General features: G+C 44.0%; 1 protein-coding gene across 1 annotated transcript in view; it reads left to right on the plus strand.

The window, feature by feature from the left end:
• Positions 1-12,500, plus strand: part of pcyt2 (phosphate cytidylyltransferase 2, ethanolamine) — a 35,104-nt gene that overhangs the window by 17,763 nt on the left and 4,841 nt on the right. Inside the window, exons 5-12 of the mRNA XM_063219839.1 lie at positions 217-301; positions 4,527-4,568; positions 6,132-6,270; positions 6,602-6,684; positions 9,724-9,801; positions 10,205-10,270; positions 10,479-10,544; positions 12,030-12,118. Of these exons, the coding sequence (XP_063075909.1) occupies positions 217-301; positions 4,527-4,568; positions 6,132-6,270; positions 6,602-6,684; positions 9,724-9,801; positions 10,205-10,270; positions 10,479-10,544; positions 12,030-12,118 (648 nt within the window). The remainder of the gene's footprint in view (positions 1-216; positions 302-4,526; positions 4,569-6,131; positions 6,271-6,601; positions 6,685-9,723; positions 9,802-10,204; positions 10,271-10,478; positions 10,545-12,029; positions 12,119-12,500) is intronic.

The raw sequence follows: 12,500 nt of genomic DNA on the forward strand, positions 1-12,500 counted from the left end.
CTCTTCTCTTCTCTTCTCTTCTCTTCTCTTCTCTTCTCTTCTCTTCTCTTCTCTTCTCTTCTCTTCTCTTCTCTTCTCTTCTCTTCTCTTCTCTTCTCTTCTCTCCCTCTTCTCTTCTCTCCTCTTCTCTTCTCTTCTCTTCTCTTCTCTCCTCTTCTCTCCTCTTCTCTTATCTTCTCTCCTCTTCTCTTCTCTTCTCTTCTCTTCTCTCTCCAGGGAGTGTAAGCGTACTCAGGGTGTCTCCACTACAGACCTGGTGGGTCGCATGCTGCTCATGACCAAGGCCCATCACAGCAACATGGTAACACACACACACACACACACACACACACACACACACACACACACACACACACACACACACACACACACACACACACACACACACACACACACACACACACACACACACACACACACCCCTCATGACCAAGGCCCATCACAGCAACATGGTAACGCACCAGTGTTAATTTCGTCAGCTTTTTTCAATTTTGTCTTAGTCTTAGTCACAATGACGAAAATCAATTTTAGTCTTAGTCATATTTAGTCATTGCCTTCCCAATTTAGTCTTAGTCTTAGTCTTAATGACGAAAATCAATTTTAGTCTTAGTCAAATTTTCGTCATTTTAGTCAACATTTCAAATTTTAGTCATAGTCAACATTGTGGCGTAAAATAGCCTGAATAACCTAGTAGGGCTATTGTTATTTCACAAATTATTTCTAGATAGCCCTGCAGCAAATATTCACGTTGTTACCAGCTATTTTCCACCAACACCAAAATTAGCTCTGTAAAAGTAACTTCAACATCATAGAGCAAAAGTGCATCACACACACACACACACACACACTTCCAGGTTGCGCGCGCTTGCTCTCTCTCTCTCTCTCTCTCTCTCTCTCTCTCTCTCTCTCTCTCTCTCTCTCTCTCATGCATTAGAAGCTGCCGCATATCATTTGCTTTTGAATTTGATCATGTAGGCTACACGCTCTTCTTCACCTGACCGCGTAACTCAAAGCACAGGCAGTGGGAAGACCGGACATCCCCAGTCTCCCTGAAGTTCAAGAAGTCTCCCTGATATTGATAGTGGCTCTCCGGTGCCCTTTCCTGGTGAACCAGAAGCTATGTGTTGACGGCCAGGGGGCTGGGCTACACAAACAGGCTACTGGTTCACCAGGAAACCGGTGCCCGCGAATCAGATAAAATATTCCTGATTTTAGACTATCCAAGTTAGCGTTTATTTTTCAATTGGCAATGCGAGACAAAGAAAGATTACTTGCGGCATGCATGGAATAGTACTTCAAACAGATTACGCCACACTTCGTAGGACGCCCTGCAAAAGTCCCAGGGGGAAGAGTAGGCAGTTGTTCTATGCAGCCTGGACGATAGAGAGGGCATGAACATACAAATGTTTAAACACTAATGCTGTTTTGTTCGTCGGGGTGTCGAGGGTCGATAAGCATCTCCATGAAATGAGTTTTTGGAACTTGGGATGTCTGGAAGACGCTATTGTAAGACGCATCGCATGGAGTCTACTTCCTTGGGTCTTATAGCGTTGCCCCCGACGGGAACATGTTTCAAATCTCCGCAATTTAAAGCCCTTAGCGATCGCCCAAACATTGATTCTTATTATCAAAACTACAGTAGCCGTGCATATGTCTAGGCTTAAGCATTTTTTCCCACGTAGCGCGCTCAGCCCTTAAACTAGACAACCAATATAGCAAACAAAAAGAACAGACGGATGTCGGGGTAGGAGGCGAAAGTGGAAAGGAGAAGAGAGCTCGAGGAGGTTGACAGCATCAGAGGAAGATTGGCGCCACGGTACCACAAGGCTACAGCATTCTTAAAACGACTGCAGAAACGCACAAGTCTTCGGCATGGACAAAAGGGTGTTTGAACATGTTTCGAAATTAACACTTGTCTGAACGTCGGCTATTTTTTCTCTTTCTGGGGGACGCTTTAGTAAACTCAACTGAACTGGACGCACTGAACTACTACTGATTGAGCTGCGCCAGGCTCTGCCTGCAGAGACAAACAGGGTGCCAGCGAGTAATCTTCAGTTCAAGAAACCATCATACAGTTGTGCTCATATGTTTACATACCCCAGTAGAATAAACGCTTTCTTCGCGATTTCTCACAAAATATGAAGGATTACACAAAACCTTTTTTTTCACTCATTGCTAGTGACTAGCTTAAGATATTTATTAGCAATATTATGTGTTTACTCTTTCAAAAGCATGATCACAACCCAAACTACCCAAATGACCCTGTTCAAAAGTTTACATACCCTAATGTCTGATGCTGAATACGGCCCTGTTTAACATCAGGGACCGCTCTAAATTGTTTGTGGTAGTTGTGGATAAGGCTCTTAATGTTCTCAGATGACAAAACAGCACATTCTTCCTGGCAGAATGGTTGTTTCCTATAATATCTTTGGGTGTCTTGCTGGAACCTCACATTTGAGGTTTCCCCTGAGTGGCTCAATGATGTTGAGTTGTTCTGAAGCTAATGACAGGTTGATTTGGCTTTCTGTGTCGAAATATTATCATGTTGGCACCGTTGGAATTTCAATTCAGAAATGCAATATGAGGAGTTTGGTTGGGATCAAGCCAATGGGCAAGGGAATCATTGCATTGCAATGATCATTGCAAGGGAAATTGTTCAGGAGGCATAGGACAACCAAAAAATAACTTCAGGTGAAATATAGGACAACATGAAAAAATGTTTTAAACTGTACAGGAAAGAGGCACTTGAGGAAAGATGGGCTGTTGGGGGTTGCCAGGAGAAAGCCATTACCACAAAAATGCAAACATGTTATTTTGCATATGATACACCAAATAGCACATTGAGAAGCATGAAAATGCATGTGACAAAGTCATTTGGAAAAATGAGATCAATATGGAACTTTTTTAGGCCACTATTAACAGTACCATTTGGAGAACAGTCAATTGAGCCTATGATGAAAGTTACACCATACCCTTCTGTGAAACATGGTCATGGACCACTGATTTCATGGGGACATTTGAGTTACAAATGCATTATACTTTTGATCCATACTCGCAGAATGATGAATACATTGCCCTGTGAAAAATACTGGAGGAAACTTGACACACATCAGCCTTGAAACTGCACATGGTCCATTGTTTGGACATGCCAACATGACAATATTTCAACACAGAAAGCCAAATCAACCCGTCACTAGCTTCAGAAAGAATAAAATGAAGTTTTTGAGCGACCGTCTCACTCTCCTGATCTCAACATCATTGAGCCATTCAGGGGAAACCTCAAATGTGAGGTTCCAACAAGACACCCAAAAATATTATAGGAAACAACCATTCTGCCAGGAAGAATGTGCTGTTTTGTCATCTGAGAACATTAAGAGCCTTATCCACAACTACCACAAACAATTTAGAGCGGTCCCTGATATTAAACAGGGCCATATTCAGCATTAGAAACTAGGGTATGTAAACTTTTGAACAGGGTCATTTGGGTAGTTTGGGTTGTGATCATGCTTTTGAAAGAGTAAACACAGAATATTGCTAATAAATATCTTAAGCTAGTCACTAGCAATGAGTGAAAAAAAAAGGTTTTGTGTAATCCTTCATATTTTGTGAGAAATCGCGAAGAAAGCGTTTATTCTGCTGGGGTATGTAAACATATGAGCACAACTGTATTAACCATTGCAAATTATATTAAAAAAAATATATAGGCCTATTTTTTAATGTCCATTCGTCCATGGCTTGTAAATTTCGTCTAGTCTTAGTCTTCTTGACGAATTTTTTTTTTTTTCGTCATATTTTTATTTTCTTCAAGCAATTTTTGTTCGTCATCGTCTCGTCATCGTCACGGGAAAAAGGGGCGTTGAAGAAATATTTTCGTCATCGTCCTGGTTGACGAAATTAACACTGTAACACACACACACACACACACACACACACACACACACACACACACACACACCCCTCATGACCAAGGCCCATCACAGCAACATGGTAACACACACACACACACCTGCTAACCAATGTCCACCCACACACACACACACACACACACACACACACACACACACACACACACACACACACACACACACACACACACACACACACACACCCCTCATGACCAAGGCCCATCACAGCAACATGGTAACACACACACACACACACACACACACACACACACACACACACACACACACACACACACACCCCTCATGACCAAGGCCCATCACAGCAACATGGTAACACACACACACACACACACACACACACACACACACACACACACACACACACACACACACACACACACACACACACACACACACACACACACACACACACACACACACACACACACACACCCCTCATGACCAAGGCCCATCACAGCAACATGGTAACACACACACACATACACCTGCTAACCAATGTCCACCCAAAGCAACATGGTCACACACACACACACACATACACACACACACACAAAGGTGTCTTGTCTTAGTCTCTTACATCATTTCTTTTTTTCTCTACAGGGCAGTTCAGACTACCAGCAGCATACAGACAATTTTGGAAAGGTAAGAATGTGTGTCTGTGTGCGCGTGTGTACTTGTGTGCTTACGTATGGGGGTATGGCAACACTCCAACTTTGAGTAGGACTTTTTAGTCATTTCTTTGTAAGGGTGTGTGTGTGTTGACTGCTTGGCTTATTCAGTGGGAGTGAAAACTTCATAATATGAATGCATAATGTAACACTCACTCACACTGTACCCACACACATTTCAGCAACACAGACCATGCTGTGTGTGTGTGTGTGTGTGTGTGTGTGTGTGTGTGTGTGTGTGTGTGTGTGTGTGTGTGTGTGTGTGTGTGTGTGTGTGTGTGTGTGTGTGTGTGTGTGTGTGTGTGTGTGTGTGTGTGTGTGTGTGTTGCCTGTTGTGTGTGTGTGTGTGAGAGTTCAAACGGTGCCCAACCCTCACAAAATAAAGGTCTCTTTTTCCTGTTTCACTGATGTGTATTGAGAAGCACAAAGTGGAGAAATTCTTCTACTGGACTTTGCCGTTTCATAGGAATGCTGTAATGCTACACATTCACCACTAGGTGGCACAATAGGGTCGTGCTATCCTCAAGGTTGTCTTGTGCATCTGAAAACCAGAGGTGATGAAAGTCAAATTAAAAGTAAAAAAAAAAAAGAGAGAAACAGTTTCCTTCCAACACAGGTAACTGATCTGAGTTGCTAGTAGACCTGTGTACTTATCTTGTGATCAGCTGACTCTGCATTGGTTGGATCAAGTTTGTGGTGTGTTCTTGTTAGTTTGTTAGTGTATTGCAGTAACAACCCAATCTATTTTAAGTATCACTGTCTATGTATAGGGTGTAACAGCAATGTAATGCCATGTGCCAGTATTGTACTTAGTAGTAGTTTCAATTCATCATTCTGTGTGTGGGCCCATTTTTTAATATTCAGGAGGGATTTAAGTTTTTTTAGATACCCAGGGTTTATTGTTGGGATATATCTTTACAGACTAGGTAAACCTGAATTTTCACAGAATGTGATATAGTCTGATATAACCTCCACATGCTCATTTAGGTCCGGGCACTCGAATACCTCCAAGGAGGTACAGTCAAAGCACCCTTGAAGTGCCATGATGCTCTCCTCATTCCAGATCTTGATTGTCTTTGTCTGTGTTTTTTCTCTCTCCAGAAGCCTTTGGTAAACAGGCAGTAGATGTACCACATTGTGATCTGAAGCTCCTAGTGGTGGCAGGGCCAGAGCAGAATAGGCACCCTTTATACTGCCATAGCACAAGTCTAGGTTCTTACTTTTCCTAGTGGGACATGTTACATACTTGATTGTACTGGTATTGTACCATGAATTTACTTTTACTTTTACTTTTGACACCTCTGCTGAAAACAGATTTCAGATCTCAAGAGCTTTATTAACTAGGGACACCCAGTTGCTTGTAGAAATACCAAGTTAACTCATGGCACCATATTTAGGTCTGGGCCCTGTCCAATTTAGTTTCTGTGTATTGTGTATGTGTGTTTCCTATTGTCTTGTGTAGGGGTGGCCGACGTGTGTGTGTTTATAGTGTTGTCTCTCTCTTCATCGTGTGTGTGTGCGCGTGTGTGTGTGTTAGGACGCAAAGGGCCGCAGTCCGTGGACGGGTGTGTCTCAGTTCCTGCAGACGTCCCAGAAGATCATCCAGTTCGCATCCGGCACCGAGCCCCAACCCGGAGACACCATCATATACGTGGCCGGGGCATTCGACCTCTTCCGTATCCTTTAGTGTGTGTGTGTGTATGTGTTACCAGCATATACGTGGCCAAGGCATTTAACCTGCTCCGTGTCCGTGTCCGTGTGTGTGTGTGTGTGTGTGTGTGTGTGTGTGTGTGTGTGTGTGTGCGCGCGCGCGCGCGCGTGCGTGCGTGCGTGTGTGTGCTTAGTTACGTGTGTGTGTGTGTGTCTGTGTGTGTGTGTGTGTGACCGTGTGCTTAGTTATGTGTGTGCTTACTTAGTTATGTGTGTGTGTGTGTGCATTAGTGTGTGAGTGTGAGTGTGAGTGTATCCATTGTGAGGTGGTGTCCTCCTTGACCTGCTGCTCATCAGATATCGGCCATGTTGATTTCCTGGATGCGGTTCACAAGCTGGCGGAAAAGCCCTACATCATAGTGGGCCTCCACTTCGACCAGGTGAGACCACACACACACACACACACACACATACACATACACGCACAGGCATACACACACACATACACATACACACACACACACACATTCAAGTTTCAACTTTATTGTCGCTAAAAGGGGCAATTAAATGTGCTGCAGGACGATATAGACAACAGATAACACAGGGCAGAGCATGAAGTGCAAGGTTAAAAAAGACCATTCATAGGATTATAGAATAAAATGAAAAACATCATAATAAATAAAATGAGAACACACACACAGTAACAGTAAAATAAAGTGTGCAGTACGATGCTGATGTGCTATCAAAGTCAGCTGATCGTACGACAAGTACAAAGGTCTACTAGTTACTCAGATAAGTTACCTGTATTGGAAGGAAACAGTTTCTTTTTTTCACTTTTACTTTTACTCTTGACACCTCTGGAGACACGCGATAATAGTTGTGTGTGTGTGTGTTGATGTGTAGTATCAGCCCTGTGTGTGTTGATGTGTAGTATCAGCCCTGTGTGTTTAGATGTGTAGTATCAGCCCTGTGTGTTTAGATGTGTAGTATCAGCCCTGTGTGTTTAGATGTTTAGTATCAGCCCTGTGTGTGTGTGTGTTGATGTGTAGTATCAGCCCTGTGTGTGTGTGTTTAGATGTGTAGTATCAGCCCTGTGTGTGTAGATGTTTAGTATCAGCCCTGTGTGTTTAGATGTGTAGTATCAGCCCTGTGTGTGTTGATGTTTAGTATCAGCCCTGTGTGTGTGTGTGTTGATGTGTAGTATCAGCCCTGTGTGTGTTGATGTTTAGTATCAGCCCTGTGTGTTTAGATGTGTAGTATCAGCCCTGTGTGTTTAGATGTTTAGTATCAGCCCTGTGTGTGTTGATGTTTAGTATCAGCCCTGTGTGTGTTGATGTTTAGTATCAGCCCTGTGTGTGTTGATGTTTAGTATCAGCCCTGTGTGTGTTTAGATGTGTAGTATCAGCCCTGTGTGTGTTGATGTGTAGTATCAGCCCTGTGTGTGTTGATGTTTAGTATCAGCCCTGTGTGTGTTTAGATGTTTAGTATCAGCCCTGTGTGTGTTGATGTTTAGTATCAGCCCTGTGTGTTTAGATGTGTAGTATCAGCCCTGTGTGTGTTGATGTTTAGTATCAGCCCTGTGTGTGTTGATGTTTAGTATCAGCCCTGTGTGTGTTGATGTTTAGTATCAGCCCTGTGTGTGTGTGTGTTGATGTGTAGTATCAGCCCTGTGTGTGTTGATGTTTAGTATCAGCCCTGTGTGTTTAGATGTTTAGTATCAGCCCTGTGTGTGTGTGTGTTGATGTTTAGTATCAGCCATGTGTGTGTGTGTGTTGATGTGTAGTATCAGCCCTGTTTGAGGAGCCACATGTGTGTTGTGTCTATGTAGATGTGTGGTCTCTGCATGTGTTAGAGTGTGGCTCAGGCCGTATTTTTCTGTCGAGCCCGGCCCTCAGCCGACAGAAAAGTGATCGACCTCGACCCGAGCCCGAGACGAATTAAAATGTTTGTGTCCGAACCCGTCCGAAGCCCGAGACCACTGTAATAACAACAGAACCTGTGCGCAAGCAAGATTTTCTATGTGGGCTCCTCCATACTCAAAATAGCACGTGATAAATAGCCAAGATAGGCAAAGACGTTAGGATGAGGCAATTTGCAGTAGCCTAATTTAGTTATGCACGCATAGTAAGTATAAACACACACACGCACATGCGCGCACACACACACACACTAACACACACACATGTGACAGCGCACCTTATGTTTCTTTCGGTTAGACTAACCAGAGATGTTGGGTGCGGTGATCAAATGCATGGGAGGGGCGTGAGAGGATAAGAAAAGCGAAAACTAGCGAATACGTTTTGGATGCAGTCAGCACGGCTATCGAAGCATAAATCCCTGCGAGCCCCGAGAAGCTGCCGCTCCTTGACGTTAAAGGTGGGGTTGCAGGTATGACATCAAGTTGGGGGAACTGCCCCAGGATTCTAAGGTTTTACATAGACTCCTATGAGCCTGCGGAACCCCCAACGTGATGTCATAATAGTACATTTTCTTAAAATGGTTAACCTGCAACCCCACCGTTAAGAAGGATGGGCTATAATTTAATCCGGAAGAACAGTAGCCTGTTCGGCCCCCAAGAGAATGTCTTTTCCACTGATGTCCATGCGGTCAATATAAAATCAGGAAAGGTTGCACGCGCATAGTTACAACTGTACAGTAAAAGTGACAACAATTAAGAAGAACCTACGTGAAGGCCATGATATGTCACAGCGGACAAAGTAGTAACAGGAAACCTCTCCTAACTTACTCCACGTAGCTTGTGCGTCTTCTTAGTTATCCATATTATGCTCCTTGCTAGCACATGCTGGAAATGTAATCCTTGGCGAACAATGCAGTGACAAACTTCGTCATTTTATGTTCAACATTCAAGACAGCCTCGGCATGTTAAAACATGGCCTACACTAGGCCTACAACAAAAGACCATGCGTTCACTGACAACTGTTGATTTGGCGCTTATTAAGAAAGCAAGTTGACTAGGCATTCCTGCTCGGCTGACTTGGAGTGAGCGTCCATGTTGCCACTGGTAACTGGCGCGCGCATACAGCCAATAATAATCACTCGCACGAGTAGCCTACCAACATTTTCATTTATGCATATTCAATTACTTATTTTTTAATCACAAAACTGCCGTTTGCATGAACTGAAACGTTTCCTCTGGTTGCTTACAATTTTCACAATGTCTGTTTGCTTCAAGCCCGAGTCCGACCCGAGTCCGACAGATATACTATTTGTTTTGTCCGAGCCCGGCCCGGCCCGTTGGGTTCCGACCAGGCCCGTCGGGCTTCGGTCGGGTTGCCATGCTCTGGCATGTGTGTGTGGTGTGAGTGTGTGTAGATGTGTAGTATCAGCCCTGTGTGTGTGTAGATGTGTAGTATCAGCCCTGTGTGTGTGTGTGTGTTGATGTGTAGTATCGGCCCTGTGTGAGGAGGCACATGTGTGTGTAGGTGTGTGCTATAGGTTATGTGTGTGTTGTGTTTCAGGAGGTGAATCGCTATAAAGGGAAGAACTACCCCATCATGAACGTCCACGAGAGAACACTCAGTGTTCTCGCCTGCCGGGTAAAGTCGCTCTCTGTCTTTCTCTCTCTCTCTCCCTCCCTCTCTCTCTTTCTGCCCCTCTCTCTCTTTCTCTTTCTCTCTGTCTGTCTCTCTCTGTCTGTCTCTCTCTGCGTGTCTGTCTCTGTCTGCCTGTCTCTCTGCCTCTCTCTCTTTCTCTTTCTCTCTCTCTCTTTCTCTCTCTCTCTCTCTCTCTCTCTCTCTCCCCTTTTCCCTGTATGTTGGAATCTACAAACACTAAAACGAACACAGATACAGTACTTAGACTTTTCAAGTCAAGTTTTATTGTCAAAATCTATGTAACAAGGTAAACACAGAGGTTTCAAAATTGCGTTTGACCAGTCTCCAATGTGCAGTTAAACTAAACATATAACAAGATATTGACTTTCTTTTATATCTTCTGCAGTATGTGTCAGAGGTGGTGATCGGAGCGCCCTACACCGTCAATAAAGACCTCCTGGACCATTTTAAGGTGGGTTTGAACAAGCCAGCCGCAAACATTTGGGCATCTTTCTGACACTGAAGCAATTCAGGAAATGGGCTGTATTATTAAAAAGTAATCAAACTGTAATTCGCTCAGTATCAATAAAGTTTTAAAAGCCAGTCATCTAGTCTACTAAAACACCAGTGTTGAGTATTCAACTAAACGTAACTTGTTAACCCTTCGTCTGCCGCTGCAGGTTGACATTGTGTGCCATGGGAAGACAGACGTACTGCCCGATAGGGACGGCACAGACCCTTATGATGTAAGCCTCAAGATCACATCTCTCTCTCTCTCTCTCTCTCCCTCTCTCTCTCACACACACTCTCTCTCTCTCTTTCTCTCTCTCTCTCTCTCTCTCTCTCTCTCTCTCTCTCTCTCTCTCTCTCTCTCTCTCTCTCTCTCTCTTTCTCTTCCTCATATCACTACATTACAAACATGCCCACTGGGAATTAATAGCACTGATTCATAGACGCAAAACTTCAAACTGAAAAGCTACCCTCTCTCTCTCTCTCTCTCTCTCTCTCTCTCTCTCTCTCTCTCTCTCTCTCTCTCTCTCTCTCTCTCTCTCTCTCTCTCTCTCTCTCTCTCTCTCTCACACGACATAACACAGGGCAATGCACTGTACTATGACTTGGGCATTGCCATTCTGGTAACAGCAAATTTATAATGCTGTGTTTTAATGGGAAACTGGGAAAAATACTGATTTGAATAACACTGAAAGTCTCTCTTGTTCTCTCTCTCTCCCTCCCTCAGACTCCAGTCTACCATTTGGGCTGATAGCCAGTGTTGGCAGACTGCTTAGTCTGTGTGTTTGGAAAATAAATGTAAATGAACTGAGTTCAAGGCCACACAGTGCGCAACAACAATGCAGTACCATTCACTCACACAGTATGCAACCAGGGCTGGCATAAATTACAAACTTCACTTTTTTATGAAGAACAAGTGTTTGAAGGACGTGTGTGTGTGTGTGTGTGTGTGTGTGTGTGTGTGTGTGTGTGTGTGTGTGTGTGTGTGTGTGTGTGTGTGTGTGTGTGTGTGTGTGTGTGTGTGTGTGTGTGTGTGTGTGTGTGTGTGTGTGTGTGTGTGTGTGTGTGTGTGTGTGTGTGTGTGTGTGTGTGTGTGTGTGTGTGTGTGGTCTAAATCTTGCTGTCTGGGCTATGCACCTGTTGCAACTGTTCCTACATTACCACAACTCCATCACCCAAAGGGCAAGTCTTGTTGAAAAGTACAAAAGCCTGTTTTAGATAAGGAAAGATAAGGTATAGATTTATGAAAAATGGTCCCGACCATGAAACACTACTTCCATACTTCGTCATTGCCAATGATTTATTTACATTTTAATTCAAATTTTGCTTTATTATTGCCAGTATTTTTATACTGTATGTCTTCTAAACGAAAGACAAATTTCCTTCGGGGCAATAAAAATGTTCATTCATTTCCGGCCTGAAAGCCTTTCTTCCCATTTACGCTCTTTGGTCTGAATGTATAGCAGTGGTCTTCATTTTTTTCATTTTATTTCATTTTTTCCCAAGGGCCAAATTATTTAGCACAAATGAGGCTGAGGGACAGACAAAATATAATTACTCGACGGCATGGCCACCGATAGCACACATGTATGTTTTCATTTGTTCCATCCTCATGGTGGTCCAAATATTCACCATGCCCGGGCCAGATTTGGCCCGCGGGCCACCATTTGGAGACCGCTGATATACAGTGTTGTTATTATGCTCTCTGCTGCCCCCCTCAGGTTCCCAAGAGGAAAGGCATCTTCCGCACGGTGGACAGTGGCAATGACCTGACCACAGACGACATAGTGCAGAGAATAATCAAGAACAGGTAGGTACCGCACCTCACAAACCCCTCTCAAATAGCCTGATAAACCAGCCTAAATGTGAGACCGGCGTTATTTAGTCTGGCCCCGATGAACGATACCTCCGAAGATTGTTGTTTTTTCAAACTGTGCGGTCACTCTGACCAATCTGTGAACTTTGCCGTTGATATGCTTTCCCAACGGTGTTGCGAGGTTCGTCGTCCTCCCTCAAAACCCCGCCCGCTTTGATTCAAAATAAATCGCTGCGTTGTGATTGATTTTGCCTGACTCAGGGCACAGCGTTCAAAACGTTCTCAGATTCGAGGCCAGACCCACTCGCTAGCTGAAAAACTTTGGCGTCCAGCGGGTGGCGCTAGTTTACCAGGCTACCTCTCACAGCTTTTTCTT

The sequence above is a fragment of the Engraulis encrasicolus genome, chromosome 2, assembly GCF_034702125.1.
Source record: "Engraulis encrasicolus isolate BLACKSEA-1 chromosome 2, IST_EnEncr_1.0, whole genome shotgun sequence".
NCBI lineage: Eukaryota > Metazoa > Chordata > Actinopteri > Clupeiformes > Engraulidae > Engraulis > Engraulis encrasicolus.